Source organism: Cydia strobilella, chromosome Z, assembly GCF_947568885.1.
Source record: "Cydia strobilella chromosome Z, ilCydStro3.1, whole genome shotgun sequence".
Taxonomy (NCBI): Eukaryota; Metazoa; Arthropoda; class Insecta; order Lepidoptera; family Tortricidae; genus Cydia; species Cydia strobilella.
Genome location: NC_086068.1, coordinates 57,592,059 through 57,610,392, shown reverse-complemented (window position 1 = coordinate 57,610,392; position 18,334 = coordinate 57,592,059). Strand labels below are relative to the sequence as shown.

The 18,334-nt window shown below is 45.5% G+C and overlaps 1 protein-coding gene across 1 annotated transcript in view; it reads right to left on the bottom strand.

The window, feature by feature from the left end:
• Nucleotides 1-2,294, bottom strand: part of LOC134755227 (serine/arginine repetitive matrix protein 2) — a 201,680-nt gene extending 199,386 nt beyond the window's left edge. The window contains exon 1 of the mRNA XM_063691750.1: nt 2,091-2,294. Within this exon, the coding sequence (XP_063547820.1) occupies nt 2,091-2,202 (112 nt within the window). The 5' untranslated portion in view covers nt 2,203-2,294. The remainder of the gene's footprint in view (nt 1-2,090) is intronic.
• Nucleotides 2,295-18,334: the final 16,040 nt, after the last annotated feature.

Below are 18,334 nucleotides of genomic sequence, written 5' to 3'. Positions count from 1 at the left end.
GAAAAATTATGTGTGCAACACGAGAGCAAAGTTATTTTACATCTCGTGTTTTTGAGTCCCTCGCAAGAAAAACCAACTTTCCTCTCTTGTTGCACAAATAACTATTTCTTCGCTCTTCCTGGTATCAACTGGTATCATTTTGTCTGTCAATCTCATGTCAATTTAGTTCGCCCAATTCTGGAAGCAAGTTTAGTGTGGCTTTCCACTCTTAAAAGTGTTATTGTTTGTACCTATCGCCTTCTATCCGACTTCAAGGTAAACCCTAATCAAAATAACAATTGTTTTCGCAATGCATTAGCTAACACCATGTAGGTAGGTAGGTACTGAGTTTTTTTAAGTTTGGTGCTTAATTAGAGTATGCTAAATGCTAATATAACCTAACCCATTCTCGTTTCAGTTACCTACACTTAGATTAGATCTCTCGGCTTGATTCGAACAATGGTTATTAGAAGTCACAGCGATACGATACCGATCTGTCAGTGTTCAGATCGGTATCGTATCGCTGTGACTTCTTATGCATTTTTCGTATCGGGCCGTACGTCTTACATTAATCCCAAAACCATACGATAATGTAGCGAATGCACCCTAACTTTATTATATTATCCGCAGCAGGTGTGCAGTCAGCTGCGTGGAAAGCACCCCTTCCCTAACAGCATTTATACGTCATTATGACGTCAGCGACGTCATTATGACGCCATAATTACGTCATTATGACGTCGCTGACGTCACTTTGCTACCTGGGTTGTTTACACAGGAATCACAGGATATAGGCACAGTATAATCGATGACAGTAACTTGTCACCAAACATTTAGGAATTCATGTTCGAAATTCAAATCTCGGATGTGACTTCCAGAGACCTTTTCCTTGAACGAGTTGGGGAAATGTTGAAAAGTTGCTAGTGACGATAGCCTGCAGGCATTGTCTTGAATTTTTTGCGACAACTAACCGCGTGCATTTATTTGAAGTTAGACTCTTAGGTCTTTGGAACAGTTCGTCTTGTTCAAGATATTTAGGGTGTAACCACACACACTCGACGTCAATCGATAGTTTCTACCTAGACAAATCGATACCTTGCAGGTAATAAAATATAGGTTATATAGGTAAGCCAAATTAATAGTTATAAATATTTAATATCCTACGTAGTCTAAGAAGTAGGTAGGTATAATTGCTAAACATGTTTTCTTTGAGATTAGACTTAAATTCATGTATCTAATGTTATTGTTTATATGTACCTAATTACTTTATGTTCCTATCTATTATTTATTATTTAGTCTCAGTTCGCATTTTTCATGAATAAATATTAAAAGCTTAAGCTTCATGTTATATTATAATTATTATCTCCACAATGGCCCCAGTATAAACTTTTTACTTATTTACGTATTTAAAAACATGCAAATTGAGATCTCAAATGTGTTTCGTGTCTGTAATTATTAAGGCGAACCTCTTTAATGTGGTTTAACCAAATTCAAACGCCGTAGCATTTTACAGTTACCATCAACATCAACACATCGTATCACGAACGAATTCGTTTCCAATCCACGAACAGAGAAAATCAGAATAACTCCCTAACGGGACAACGGCATAACTTTCGCAACATCTCGGCTCGTAGACAAACAAATCTGAAGCTTATTCGTAAAGGGCAAAAGTTGAAATTTATTTTTGTGAGAATAAGGGTACGAGTCTGCAAAAGTTATGGCAAATTTAAAAAATCGCAAAGGCATCGCTTAGCTCTTACATAAGTAGCACTGCAGCAGAACCACACTCGGGCCAGGTTATCGACCTTTAACACCGTAAAACACGAAACGAAACGTTATTCTGTTAAAGGGAAAATTCTTAATTAAAGCCGCCACTTTAACACAAGCTTTTTACTTAAGTTTCATGTTAAATAACTTTAGGACATTCACTCGAACGCGTAAAAAGTTACACTGTTATTTTGTGCAAGCGTTGCAACGTCGAACTGAACCCGAGTGCGCTGCACAAAACACATCACAAATTGCAACACCATGCATCGGTATCAAAACGTTAGACACTAAACGGAATTAGAACACAAAAGCACAAAGCCCCGATTCCAACTCTAATGGTAACTCACCATTGGAGCCGAAATAGTCGTCTTTGTCAATCTCATGCTGGAAACCGTAAGCCGGGAGCCATGCATTCGCGCCGGGCGGCTCGGGCCAGTCGGCCACTCGCACCTCCTCCATAACACTTCACTGGGTTAGCACAAACATGCGACTACCTCGTTCCATGAGGACACAACACATGCGCACGCTAAGGCGAGCGGCGGCGAACTAAACTAAAAACTAGTCGGGCGGCGCGCGCGCCGCGCCGCGATCTCTCCAAAACTCTATTCTTATCGCTTATCGACCGTGTCGCTGGCGTAAACCAGCGTAACCTGACCCTTAAGCTCAAACATTTTGAGGTTATCTACATTGGTGTCCACGGCGGACGCGTTTGGGTAGCGCTTGGGTAATGCAAGTTTCCATATCTATTGCAGTAAAAAAACGGTTTCAACTCAGCTGGGACGGAAACGTAGCGACTTGATGTTTTTGTGGCTTGTTAAAAACAGTAGTTTTTGGCTGCAGGAATGCAAAGAAAATACTAATGCTCCATATAGCACACCTTACATAAATTATGAGCTGTGAAAAACATTACACGTTACACGTAAGTAGGGGACAAAAAACGGACAGTAATCGTTGAAAGAGCAATCGTTTCCCGGCAACTTTAGAACTTTAACTTGAGTAAAAAGAACAGACTTACCATTTTGTGAGATTACATTTTGAGTCTCTTACGTTTACTTAGGGTTATGGCTCCTAGTTCTAGATATGCAGTAGTAAATGTACACGATCACTCACAACATGAACATATATTTGTATTATCAGAAAAATATTTTTAGAACTCTGGAACACTAATCTGTCATGACTGTCAATAATATTTCAACCATATTTCAACAGTCCAAGTTGTTGGAGTATGGAGGTTGCATGCTTATTTTTGTTTTCAGTAAAAGCATAGAGTTTATTACCTATATTTTATCTTATAATGGTAGAGTCTTGGTAGTGTCGTACCAAACTATGGTTTGTCAAAGAACTGTCTCATTTCAAACATAGAGAAAATCATACTATCTTTGTCTTACACTAGTACTAGCACCCAAAAGAAAAGGATGAGTAGTTTTTTTTGTTCTTATTTACTGCCAATTTGGTTTGACCAACTATGTATAACATAACACTGCTCCGTAGGAACTAACTGTTTCTGACTAATTAGTAATATTAGTTTTTTTCTTTGTATTTCATGTTCCTTGCCTAAGGTCTCTTTTCATAGAAAATGCCCCATATATAGTCTTTACCTGTTTCTTTGAGCAAGATATTTTTTCATGTGACTAATAAGGTATGGTATTCCATAGAAATAAAATTCTCAGCATACAAGAAAAATTTGCCTATAAAACCTCTGGGAGGCGCAAAAGTAGGGTAGTAGAGTATTGGCCGGTTAATAAGGTTAGCGCTGAACACCTGCGATACTCACTTATCATTCACAATTCACAACCTAGATTGGCCCAGGCTTTAGTTGGGCCACGATTGTCGAGCAGCAGCGGAGAAGGTATAGAGTATAGACTAACGCCGCGTACTACGTACCGTAAAATGGGGTGAGTAGGGTTCGCGGGGAGAGTTGGGTGAAAGGGGGGTGAGATGGGTTTTTAGGGCTACTGCTACAAAATAATGTATTCCAATTTAAAATGGAGCTATAGTAATACTCATAATTAAAAAAAACGATCCAACAATCTTCCAAAATCACCTTTGGATGAAAACCCATCTCACCCCAATTACGAGGGACTACGAGGTGAGGTGGTTTTTCCTGTTTATCGTCAGTTATGAAATGGAACTACCCAAAATAAAATAAAATAAAAACTAAATTACAAACGTCCGGAACACCATTCAGTTTGCATATGTAAAACTAAAATGTTTTTTTTTTTTACATGGAGAACCAACAGCTATAACTATGCTAATAACAATAACTATGCTATAACTATGCTAATTATCGAGGTTTGAATGTCAGTTTTGCTCCTACTCACCCCATTATACGGTACCTACGCAAACAACACGCAAACGCGATGCGGCGGCGGCGGGGGTTGAATCAATCCTTTGATACCTAATCTATAGAAGTGTGTCCTATGTGGGCGATCTCGTTGCGAACGCGAACGCCGCGGGCCCGTCGCCCCGCGCCGCTTGGCTTCGCTTCGCTTCGCGTTCGCGTGTTGTTTACCTATAGTACGCTGGTGTAAAAGCTTTGGCGGTTATCACACTGGATGCGATTCGCACGTCGCTCCGATGTGCGAGCGAGATGTCGCTATAATACGCGCAAAGCGTGACGTGCGAATCGCAAGTGGGATAACCGCTTATTGCCGGATTTGTAGAGTACCATAAAGCAACAAAAAATTCGTAAACCGTTCGTAAGTTAAGAGGGCTGTACATGCTCCTAAACAATGTTCAAGGTCACCTACTTTCTAATCGAAAACATTACGGCCTCCGCGCCGTCTGTATTGCCTTTGCTTGCCTCGCAACGCCTCATGCATACCCGAAAAGATTACAATGTAGTCTGGCGCGGTTGCACGCAGGGTTGCCATACGTCAGGATTTGTCCGGACATGTCAGGATTTTTGACCCTTTGTCCGGATTGCGGCCGGACTTGGCAAGTGTCAGGATTATTAGGAATGACCCACCGCAGAGCGCAGCGCGCCGCCGGGGCGTTGTTCAAGCTACGCCAAATCTCTGTTACAAGAAATGTCAGGATTTTTATGGTGATGTCAGGATTTTTATCAGGACTTGACCATCCTACACGCAGCGGATGAGCGGGTTAACGAAAAATATTTTTTCTACTCGGTTGAATGAAGATTTCGTATACCAAACTGTAATTGGGTACTTTTCATGTCCCAAGTCCCAACTCAACTATTATATTCATTTCGAAACAGTAGTCAACGAAATTGACCAATCACAGCTCGCCGCGGTCAAGAGGAAACATAACGATAGCTCAAATTAATTATTTATTTTAGGTTGTATAGTAGAAACAGTTGCTTCATAAGTCAGAAACGCGCATGTGACACCCTTAATATAGCGACATCCATAGACTACAAAAACCGCTTAGCGTTGCTTGTTAGTCTCCATAGGCTACGGCGGCCAAAATCGAGAATAAAACTGTAAAAATTAAATTTAGCTAGGAGCAAGTACCAGTATCATGTTATTACGAGAAGATGTCATTGACCAAACCAGGCCCCGGCAGCCGGGCCCCGGTGGCCGGAGCGCGTACGAGTATGAAGTATGAAGGTATTGCGGCTGCTCGCGTATCTTATCTGTATACTTTTAGTTTGTTTACCTATATGATTCTACTAAGTAGTTTAAAGTATTATTTTAGTTGACTTATAAAAAGTATTATATACAGTGTATATACAATACCGATATAATCAAGCTTTTCAATCTCGTACCCAATAAGGCCACTCAGCAAGCTTCGTGCACCCGCCAGCTAGCAAACGCTCTAAACGAAAATGAATTTACATATACATAAAAAATGTAAAATAATGTGTAATATATTCATAATTAAATCTCCTTAATTTGGAGCAAATATTAGAGCACCAAGACCCAAGTAGGACCATTTTACGGTAAGAATAAACTCTGTTTACCAAAATTCACATATTGGCTATGTCGAGCACAATCGTTGCTTTTATTTTCACAGCACGCACACAAACAACAAGAGACCAAGAAAGTAAAGGGGTGCCTTTCTCTACCTTATTAAGAAGGACATATCTACCAAGATTTATCTATGAAGTTAAGGGGCATCATGATCTCACGGACAGACAAAAACAAAATCGGCCAAGTGCGAGTCCGACTCGCCCACCGAGGGTTCCGTACTTTTTAGTATTTGTTGTTATAGCGGCAACAGAAAAACATCATCTCATCTGTGAAAATTTCAACTGTCTAGCTATCACGATTTATATATGAGATACCTACAGCCTGGTGACAGACAGACGGACAGACAGACAGACGGACAGACGGACAGCGGTCTTAGTAATAGGGTCCCGATTTTGAAAAATAGATTTGTTTTACAAGGCAGTAATAATGTATTTTTGTTGTTAAACCCTCGACCTATTGATATTCGAGCAAAGAAATATTCAAAAATTGAGCGTTGCGAGTGGAAAGCGGAATCACCTTCCCTTTCCAGTCCATTATGCCGATTTTGAAAATAAAAATTAAAAACTGGATCGAAAAACAAAAACTATTTAATCATTGGTCACATAATTTCACGAGGATCGGTTAAGAATTGCAGCCTGACTCATCGAAAATCTGTGGCAGACGGCGAATTAATATTTTTGAAATACGAGCCAGTGGCGTAACTAGGGGGGGGGGCAGAGGGGGCAAGTGCCCCGGGCGCCACAAGGGGGGGGGGGGGGCGCCAAAATGGGCAAATGGCAGCAGCAGGGAAACTTTTGTCAGTCGTCAGGGGGCGCAAATTTGGTGACTGCCCCGGGCCGGGCGCGATATCCTCTACGCCTCTGATACGAGCAATCTAGTCCACTTGTCCACTTGTTTTCAATTTTATTTATTTGTAGCATGCAGGGTAGTACGAGTAATCGAGCGCTCGAAATTAAAAAAAACCGGCCAAGTGCGAGTCGGACTCGCGCACGAAGGGTTCCGTACCATTACGGAAAAAACAGCAAAAAAATCACGTTTGTTGTATGGGAGCCCCATTTAAATATTTATATTATTCTGTTTTTAGTATTTGTTGTTAGCGGCAACCGAAATACATCATCTGTGAAAATTTCAGCTGTCTAGCTATCACAGATTACGAGATACAGCCTGGTGACCAGTGTTGGCCGTAATTGTTAATTTTAATTAACCATTGATCAATTTTATTAACCATTAGTTCCGCCATTAACCAATTGCATTAAAGTTAATTCGGATTAAAGTTAATTCGGATTAAATTTTTGAGACGTTAATGGCCATTGAAGTTAATTCGGATTAACTTTAATTCGGATTAACTTCAATGGGCATGAAAGTCAAATAATTAATCCGAATTACTCTCAATTTGGATTAACGTCTAATAAAATTACATTCGTGATATTTTAAAATGAGAGAGCAAAATGACCCTGACTGAACCCTGGCAGTAGTAGCAGTACCTACCTACTACCTAGTAGAATTCTGGTTTGGTGCAACACAGACATACGCGGTTTTGGTCATTTAAATCGTCTTGATGAGCACTTCGGAGAGCCGTACCCACGATAGAGCTGATGCTGAACCCTGGCAGTACCTAATGGATCTAAGGTTTGGTGCAACATAGGCACAGGCTGTTTTAGTCATCCGACTCGTCTTGATGAGCACTTCGGAGAGCCATACCCATGATAGAGCTGATGCTGAACCCTGGCAGTACCTAATGGATCTAAGGTTTGGTGCAACATAGGCACAGGCTGTTTTAGTCATCCGACTCGTCTTGATGAGCACTTCGGAGAGCCATACCCATGATAGAGCTGATGCTGAACCCTGGCAGTACCTAATGGATCTAAGGTTTGGTGCAACATAGGCACACGCTGTTTTAGTCATCCGACTCGTCTTGATGAGCACTTATGAGAGCAGTACCCATAATGGAGCTGATGCTGAACCCTGGCAGTACCTAGCGGAACTAAGGTTTGGTGCAACGTAGGCACACGCTGTTTTAGTCATCCGACTCGTCTTGATGAGCACTTAGGAGAGCAGTACCCATGATAGAGCTGATGCTGAACCCTGGCAGTACCTAGTGGATCTAAGGTTTGGTGCATCATAGGGACACGCTGTTTTAGTCACCCGACTCGTCTTGATAAGCACTTAGGAGAGCGGTACCCATGATAGAGCTGATGCTGAACCCTGGCAGTACCTAGTGGATCTAAGGTTTGGTGCAATATAGGCACACGCTGTTTTAGTCACCCGACTCGTCTTGATGAGCACTTAGGAGAGCGGTACCCATGATAGAGCTGATGCTGAACCCTGGCAGTACCTAGTGGATCTAAGGTTTGGTGCAACATAGGCACACGCTGTTTTAGTCACCCGACTCGTCTTGATGAGCACTTAGGAGAGCAGTACCCATGATAGAGCTGATGCTGAACCCTGGCAGTACCTAGTGGATCTAAGGTTTGGTGCAACATAGGCACACGCTGTTTTAGTCACCCGACTCGTCTTGATGAGCACTTAGGAGAGCAGTACCCATGATAGAGCTGATGCTGAACCCTGGCAGTACCTAGTGGATCTAAGGTTTGGTGCAACATAGGCACACGCTGTTTTAGTCACCCGATTCGTCTTGATGAGCACTTAGGAGAGCAGTACCCATAATGGAGCTGATGCTGAACCCTGGCAGTACCTCGCGGAACTAAGGTTTGGTGCAACATAGGCACACGCTGTTTTAGTCATCCGATTCGTCTTGATGAGCACTTAGGAGAGCAGTACCCATGATAGAGCTGATGCTGAACCCTGGAACTACCTAGTGGATCTAAGGTTTGGTGCAACATAGGCACACGCTGTTTTAGTCACCTGACTCGTCTTGATGAGCACTTAGGAGAGCAGTACCCATAATGGAGCTGATGCTGAACCCTGGCAGTACCTAGCGGAACTAAGGTTTGGTGCAACATAGGCACACGCTGTTTTAGTCATCCGACTCGTCTTGATGAGCACTTAGGAGTGCAGTACCCATGATAGAGCTGATGCTGAACCCTGGCAGTACCTAATGGATCTAAGGTTTGGTGCAACATAGGCACACGCTGTTTTAGTCATCCGACTCGTCTTGATGAGCACTTAGGAGAGCAGTACCCATGATAGAGCTGATGCTGAACCCTGGCAGTACCTAATGGATCTAAGGTTTGGTGCAACATAGGCACACGCTGTTTTAGTCATCCGACTCGTCTTGATGAGCACTTATGAGAGCAGTACCCATAATGGAGCTGATGCTGAACCCTGGCAGTACCTAGCGGAACTAAGGTTTGGTGCAACGTAGGCACACGCTGGTTTAGTCATCCGACTCGTCTTGATGAGCACTTAGGAGAGCAGTACCCATGATAGAGCTGATGCGGAACCCTGGCAGTACCTAGTGGATCTAAGGTTTGGTGCAATATAGGCACACGTTGTTTTAGTCACCCGACTCGTCTTGATGAGCACTTAGGAGAGCAGTACTCATAATGTAGCTGATGCTGAACCCTGGCAGTACCTAGCGGAACTAAGGTTTGGTGCAACATAGGCACACGCTGTTTTAGTCATCCGACTCGTCTTGATGAGCACTTGGAAGAGCAGTACCCAAGATAGAGCTGATGCTGGACCCTGGCAGTACCTAATGGATCTAAGGTTTGGTGCAACATAGGCACAGGCTGTTTTAGTCATCCGACTCGTCTTGATGAGCACTTCGGAGAGCCATACCCATGATAGAGCTGATGCTGAACCCTGGCAGTACCTAATGGATCTAAGGTTTGGTGCAACATAGGCACACGCTGTTTTAGTCATCCGACTCGTCTTGATGAGCACTTAGGAGAGCAGTACCCATAATGGAGCTGATGCTGAACCCTGGCAGTACCTAGCGGAACTAAGGTTTGGTGCAACGTAGGCACACGCTGTTTTAGTCATCCGACTCGTCTTGATGAGCACTTAGGAGAGCAGTACCCATGATAGAGCTGATGCTGAACCCTGGCAGTACCTAATGGATCTAAGGTTTGGTGCGACATAGGCACACGCTGTTTTAGTCATCCGACTCGTCTTGATGAGCACTTATGAGAGCAGTACCCATAATGGAGCTGATGCTGAACCCTGGCAGTACATAGTGGAACTAAGGTTTGGTGCAACATAGGCACGCGCTGTTTTGGTCATCCGACTCGTCTTGATGAGCACTTAGGAGAGCAGTACCCATGATAGAGCTGATGCTGAACCCTGGCAATACCTAGTGGATCTAAGGTTGGTGCAACATAGGCACGCGCTGTTTAGGTCATCCGACTCGTCTTGATGAGCACTTAGAAGAGCAGTACCCATGATAGAGCTGATGCTGAACCCTGGCAGTACCTAGTGGGTCTAAGGTTTGGTGCAACATAGGCACACGCTGTTTTAGTCATCCGACTCGTCTTGATGAGCACTTAGGAGAGCAGTACCCATGATAGAGCTGATGCTGAACCCTGGCAGTACCTAATGGATCTAAGGTTTGGTGCAACATAGGCACACGCTGTTTTAGTCATCCGACTCGTCTTGATGAGCACTTAGGAGAGCAGTACCCATGATAGAGCTGATGCTGAACCCTGGCAGTACCTAATGGATCTAAGGTTTGGTGCGACATAGGCACACGCTGTTTTAGTCATCCGACTCGTCTTGATGAGCACTTATGAGAGCAGTACCCATAATGGAGCTGATGCTGAACCCTGGCAGTACCTAGCGGAACTAAGGTTTGGTGCAACGTAGGCACACGCTGTTTTAGTCATCCGACTCGTCTTGATGAGCACTTAGGAGAGCAGTACCCATGATAGAGCTGATGCTGAACCCTGGCAGTACCTAGTGGATCTAAGGTTTGGTGCATCATAGGGACACGCTGTTTTAGTCACCCGACTCGTCTTGATAAGCACTTAGGAGAGCGGTACCCATGATAGAGCTGATGCTGAACCCTGGCAGTACCTAGTGGATCTAGGGTTTGGTGCAACATAGGCACACGCTGTTTTAGTCACCCGACTCGTTTTGATGAGCACTTAGGAGAGCAGTACCCATAATGGAGCTGATGCTGAACCCTGGCAGTACATAGTGGAACTAAGGTTTGGTGCAACATAGGCACGCGCTGTTTTGGTCATCCGACTCGTCTTGATGAGCACTTAGGAGAGCTGTACCCATGATAGAGCTGATGCTGAACCCTGGCAATACCTAGTGGATCTAAGGTAGGTGGTAAGGCTCTATCATGGGTACCGCTCTCCTAAGTGCTCATCAAGACGAGTCGGGTGACTAAAACAGCGTGTGCCTATGTTGCACCAAACCTTAGATCCACTAGGTACTGCCAGGGTTCAGCATCAGCTCTATCATGGGTACTGCTCTTCTAAGTGCTCATCAAGACGAGTCGGATGACCTAAACAGCGCGTGCCTATGTTGCACCAAACCTTAGATCCACTATGTACTGCCAGGGTTCAGCATCAGCTCCATTATGGGTACTGCTCTCCTAAGTGCTCATCAAGACGAGTCGGGTGACTAAAACAGCGTGTGCCTATGTTGCACCAAACCCTAGATCCACTAGGTACTGCCAGGGTTCAGCATCAGCTCTATCATGGGTACCGTTCTCCTAAGTGCTTATCAAGACGAGTCGGGTGACTAAAACAGCGTGTCCCTATGATGCACCAAACCTTAGATCCACTAGGTACTGCCAGGGTTCAGCATCAGCTCTATCATGGGTACTGCTCTCCTAAGTGCTCATCAAGACGAGTCGGATGACTAAAACAGCGTGTGCCTACGTTGCACCAAACCTTAGTTCCGCTAGGTACTGCCAGGGTTCAGCATCAGCTCCATTATGGGTACTGCTCTCATAAGTGCTCATCAAGACGAGTCGGATGACTAAAACAGCGTGTGCCTATGTCGCACCAAACCTTAGATCCATTAGGTACTGCCAGGGTTCAGCATCAGCTCTATCATGGGTACTGCTCTCCTAAGTGCTCATCAAGACGAGTCGGATGACTAAAACAGCGTGTGCCTATGTTGCACCAAACCTTAGATCCACTAGGTAGTGCCAGGGTTCAGCATCAGCTCTATCATGGGTACTGCTCTCCTAAGTGCTCATCAAGACGAGTCGGATGACTAAAACAGCGTGTGCCTATGTTGCACCAAACCTTAGTTCCGCTAGGTACTGCCAGGGTTCAGCATCAGCTCCATTATGGGTACTGCTCTCCTAAGTGCTCATCAAGACGAGTCGGGTGACTAAAACAGCGTGTGCCTATGTTGTACCAAACCTTAGATCCACTAGGTACTGCCAGGGTTCAGCATCAGCTCTATCATGGGTACTGCTCTCCTAAGTGCTCATCAAGACGAGTCGGATGACTAAAACAGCGTGTGCCTATGTTGCACCAAACCCTGGATCCACTAGGTACTGCCAGGGTTCAGCATCAGCTCTATCATGGGTACTGCACTCCTAAGTGCTCATCAAGACGAGTCGGATGACTAAAACAGCGTGTGCCTATGTTGCACCAAACCCTAGATCCACTAGGTACTGCCAGGGTTCAGCATCAGCTCTATCATGGGTACTGCTCTACTAAGTGCTCATCAAGACGAGTCGGGTGACTAAAACAGCGTGTGCCTATGTTGCACCAAACCTTAGATCCACTAGGTACTGCCAGGGTTCAGCATCAGCTCTATCATGGGTACTGCTCTCCTAAGTGCTCATCAAGACGAGTCGGATGACTAAAACAGCGTGTGCCTATGTTGCACCAAACCTTAGACCCACTAGGTACTGCCAGGGTTCAGCATCAGCTCTATCATGGGTACTGCTCTTCTAAGTGCTCATCAAGACGAGTCGGATGACTAAAACAGCGTGTGCCTATGTTGCACTAATCCTTAGTTCCGCTAGGTACTGCCAGGGTTCAGCATCAGCTCTATTATGGGTACTGCTCTCCTAAGTGCTCATCAAGACGAGTCGGGTGACTAAAACAGCGTGTGCCTATGTTGCACCAAACCTTAGATCCACTAGGTAGTGCCAGGGTTCAGCATCAGCTCTATCATGGGTACTGCTCTCCTAAGTGCTCATCAAGACGAGTCGGATGACTAAAACAGCGTGTGCCTATGTTGCACCAAACCTTAGTTCCACTAGGTACTGCCAGGGTTCAGCATCAGCTCCATTATGGGTACTGCTCTCCTAAGTGCTCATCAAGACGAGTCGGGTGACTAAAACAGCGTGTGCCTATGTTGTACCAAACCTTAGATCCACTAGGTACTGCCAGGGTTCAGCATCAGCTCTATCATGGGTACTGCTCTCCTAAGTGCTCATCAAGACGAGTCGGATGACTAAAACAGCGTGTGCCTATGTTGCACCAAACCCTGGATCCACTAGGTACTGCCAGGGTTCAGCATCAGCTCTATCATGGGTACTGCACTCCTAAGTGCTCATCAAGACGAGTCGGATGACTAAAACAGCGTGTGCCTATGTTGCACCAAACCCTAGATCCACTAGGTACTGCCAGGGTTCAGCATCAGCTCTATCATGGTTACTGCTCTTCTAAGTGCTCCTCAAGACGAGTCGGATGACCAAAACAGCGCGTGCCTATGTTGCACCAAACCTTACTTCCACTATGTACTGCCAGGGTTCAGCATCAGCTCTATCATGGGTACCGCTCTACTAAGTGCTCATCAAGACGAGTCAGATGACCAAAACAGCGCGTGCCTATGTTGCACCAAACCTTAGATCCACTAGGTACTGCCAGGGTTCAGCATCAGCTCTATCGTGGGTACCGCTCTCCTAAGTGCTCATCAAGACGAGTCAGATGACCAAAACAGCGCGTGCCTATGTTGCACCAAACCTTAGATCCACTAGGTACTGCCAGGGTGCAGCATCAGCTCTATCATGGGTACTGCTCTCCTAAGTGCTCATCAAGACGAGTCGGGTGACTAAAACAGCGTGTGCCTATGTTGCACCAAACCCTAGATCCACTAGGTACTGCCAGGGTTCAGCATCAGCTCTATCATGGGTACCGTTCTCCTAAGTGCTTATCAAGACGAGTCGGGTGACTAAAACAGCGTGTCCCTATGATGCACCAAACCTTAGATCCACTAGGTACTGCCAGGGTTCAGCATCAGCTCTATCATGGGTACTGCTCTCCTAAGTGCTCATCAAGACGAGTCGGATGACTAAAACAGCGTGTGCCTACGTTGCACCAAACCTTAGTTCCGCTAGGTACTGCCAGGGTTCAGCATCAGCTCCATTATGGGTACTGCTCTCATAAGTGCTCATCAAGACGAGTCGGATGACTAAAACAGCGTGTGCCTATGTCGCACCAAACCTTAGATCCATTAGGTACTGCCAGGGTTCAGCATCAGCTCTATCATGGGTACTGCTCTCCTAAGTGCTCATCAAGACGAGTCGGATGACTAAAACAGCGTGTGCCTATGTTGCACCAAACCTTAGATCCACTAGGTAGTGCCAGGGTTCAGCATCAGCTCTATCATGGGTACTGCTCTCCTAAGTGCTCATCAAGACGAGTCGGATGACTAAAACAGCGTGTGCCTATGTTGCACCAAACCTTAGTTCCGCTAGGTACTGCCAGGGTTCAGCATCAGCTCCATTATGGGTACTGCTCTCCTAAGTGCTCATCAAGACGAGTCGGGTGACTAAAACAGCGTGTGCCTATGTTGTACCAAACCTTAGATCCACTAGGTACTGCCAGGGTTCAGCATCAGCTCTATCATGGGTACTGCTCTCCTAAGTGCTCATCAAGACGAGTCGGATGACTAAAACAGCGTGTGCCTATGTTGCACCAAACCCTGGATCCACTAGGTACTGCCAGGGTTCAGCATCAGCTCTATCATGGGTACTGCACTCCTAAGTGCTCATCAAGACGAGTCGGATGACTAAAACAGCGTGTGCCTATGTTGCACCAAACCCTAGATCCACTAGGTACTGCCAGGGTTCAGCATCAGCTCTATCATGGGTACTGCTCTACTAAGTGCTCATCAAGACGAGTCGGGTGACTAAAACAGCGTGTGCCTATGTTGCACCAAACCTTAGATCCACTAGGTACTGCCAGGGTTCAGCATCAGCTCTATCATGGGTACTGCTCTCCTAAGTGCTCATCAAGACGAGTCGGATGACTAAAACAGCGTGTGCCTATGTTGCACCAAACCTTAGACCCACTAGGTACTGCCAGGGTTCAGCATCAGCTCTATCATGGGTACTGCTCTTCTAAGTGCTCATCAAGACGAGTCGGATGACTAAAACAGCGTGTGCCTATGTTGCACTAATCCTTAGTTCCGCTAGGTACTGCCAGGGTTCAGCATCAGCTCTATTATGGGTACTGCTCTCCTAAGTGCTCATCAAGACGAGTCGGATGACTAAAACAGCGTGTGCCTATGTTGCACCAAACCCTGGATCCACTAGGTACTGCCAGGGTTCAGCATCAGCTCTATCATGGGTACTGCACTCCTAAGTGCTCATCAAGACGAGTCGGATGACTAAAACAGCGTGTGCCTATGTTGCACCAAACCCTAGATCCACTAGGTACTGCCAGGGTTCAGCATCAGCTCTATCATGGTTACTGCTCTTCTAAGTGCTCCTCAAGACGAGTCGGATGACCAAAACAGCGCGTGCCTATGTTGCACCAAACCTTACTTCCACTATGTACTGCCAGGGTTCAGCATCAGCTCTATCATGGGTACCGCTCTACTAAGTGCTCATCAAGACGAGTCAGATGACCAAAACAGCGCGTGCCTATGTTGCACCAAACCTTAGATCCACTAGGTACTGCCAGGGTTCAGCATCAGCTCTATCATGGGTACTGCTCTCCTAAGTGCTCATCAAGACGAGTCGGGTGACTAAAACAGCGTGTGCCTATGTTGCACCAAACCTTAGATCCACTAGGTACTGCCAGGGTTCAGCATCAGCTCTATCATGGGTACTGCTCTCCTAAGTGCTCATCAAGACGAGTCGGATGACTAAAACAGCGTGTGCCTATGTTGCACCAAACCTTAGACCCACTAGGTACTGCCAGGGTTCAGCATCAGCTCTATCATGGGTACTGCTCTTCTAAGTGCTCATCAAGACGAGTCGGATGACCTAAACAGCGCGTGCCTATGTTGCACCAAACCTTAGATCCACTAGGTACTGCCAGGGTGCAGCATCAGCTCTATCATGGGTACCGCTCTCCTAAGTGCTCATCAAGACGAGTCAGATGACCGAAACAGCGCGTGCCTATGTTGCACCAAACCTTAGATCCACTAGGTACTGCCAGGGTTCAGCATCAGCTCTATCATGGGTACCGCTCTCCTAAGTGCTCATCAAGACGAGTCGGGTGACTAAAACAGCGTGTGCCTATGTTGCACCAAACCTTAGATCCACTAGGTACTGCCAGGGTTCAGCATCAGCTCTATCATGGGTACTGCTCTCCTAAGTGCTCATCAAGACGAGTCGGATGACTAAAACAGCGTGTGCCTATGTTGCACCAAACCTTAGATCCACTAGGTAGTGCCAGGGTTCAGCATCAGCTCTATCATGGGTACTGCTCTCCTAAGTGCTCATCAAGACGAGTCGGGTGACTAAAACAGCGTGTGCCTATGTTGCACCAAACCTTAGATCCACTAGGTACTGCCAGGGTTCAGCATCAGCTCTATCATGGGTACTGCTCTCCTAAGTGCTCATCAAGACGAGTCGGATGACTAAAACAGCGTGTGCCTATGTTGCACCAAACCTTAGTTCCGCTAGGTACTGCCAGGGTTCAGCATCAGCTCTATCATGGGTACTGCTCTCCTAAGTGCTCATCAAGACGAGTCGGATGACTAAAACAGCGTGTGCCTATGTTGCACCAAACCTTAGACCCACTAGGTACTGCCAGGGTTCAGCATCAGCTCTATCATGGGTACTGCTCTTCTAAGTGCTCATCAAGACGAGTCGGATGACCTAAACAGCGCGTGCCTATGTTGCACCAAACCTTAGATCCACTAGGTACTGCCAGGGTGCAGCATCAGCTCTATCATGGGTACCGCTCTCCTAAGTGCTCATCAAGACGAGTCAGATGACCGAAACAGCGCGTGCCTATGTTGCACCAAACCTTAGATCCACTAGGTACTGCCAGGGTTCAGCATCAGCTCTATCATGGGTACCGCTCTCCTAAGTGCTCATCAAGACGAGTCGGGTGACTAAAACAGCGTGTGCCTATGTTGCACCAAACCTTAGATCCACTAGGTACTGCCAGGGTTCAGCATCAGCTCTATCATGGGTACTGCTCTCCTAAGTGCTCATCAAGACGAGTCGGATGACTAAAACAGCGTGTGCCTATGTTGCACCAAACCTTAGATCCACTAGGTAGTGCCAGGGTTCAGCATCAGCTCTATCATGGGTACTGCTCTCCTAAGTGCTCATCAAGACGAGTCGGGTGACTAAAACAGCGTGTGCCTATGTTGCACCAAACCTTAGATCCACTAGGTACTGCCAGGGTTCAGCATCAGCTCTATCATGGGTACTGCTCTCCTAAGTGCTCATCAAGACGAGTCGGATGACTAAAACAGCGTGTGCCTATGTTGCACCAAACCTTAGTTCCGCTAGGTACTGCCAGGGTTCAGCATCACCTCCATTATGGGTACTGCTCTCCTAAGTGCTCATCAAGACGAGTCGGGTGACTAAAACAGCGTGTGCCTATGTTGCACCAAACCTTAGATCCATTAGGTACTGCCAGGGTTCAGCATCAGCTCTATCATGGGTATGGCTCTCCGAAGTGCTCATCAAGACGAGTCGGATGACTAAAACAGCGTGTGCCTATGTTGCACCAAACCTTAGATCCATTAGGTACTGCCAGGGTTCAGCATCAGCTCTATCGTGGGTACGGCTCTCCGAAGTGCTCATCAAGACGATTTAAATGACCAAAACCGCGTATGTCTGTGTTGCACCAAACCAGAATTCTACTAGGTAGTAGGTAGGTACTGCTACTACTGCCAGGGTTCAGTCAGGGTCATTTTGCTGTCTCATTTTAAAATATCACGAATGTAATTTTATTAGACGTTGATGCAATTGAGAGTAATTCTAATAAATTTTTTGAAACTTTAATGGCCATTGAAGTTAATCCGAATTAAAGTTAATCCGAATTAACTTCAATGGCCATTAACGTCTCAAAAATTTAATCCGAATTAACTTTAATCCGAATTAACTTTAATCCGAATTAAATGGCTAATGGTTAATGGCCATTAACCTTTTTAATTGTTAATTTTTAATGGTTAATGGCATTAGCGTTCGGCCAACACTGCTGGTGACAGACGGACAGCGGAGTCTTAGTAATAGGGTCCCGTTTTTACCCTTTGGGTACGGAACCCTAAAAATCAGCCCCCTGTAGAGCATTACATTACATCCGGACATTTCGTATTACGAAAGCAAAACGGAGAAATCAAACTAAATATGTAATGTGAATCCCATTTCCTCTTAAGACGTTTTTGTGAGAGGCGCTCTAAAGGTCATTGTGCGCATTATATTGACATTAACTTTTACTTTAAACATTATTTTAATGTGTTCGCTTGTTCTCTTGTTTCAGTTGCGCAATTAGAAATGTGGTACAGTAAACCTGCAATAATATGTTACTCTTCGAACGCCGCAAAAATATGGGACACACTCTTATGGCTCTACAAATAAGGTCGTG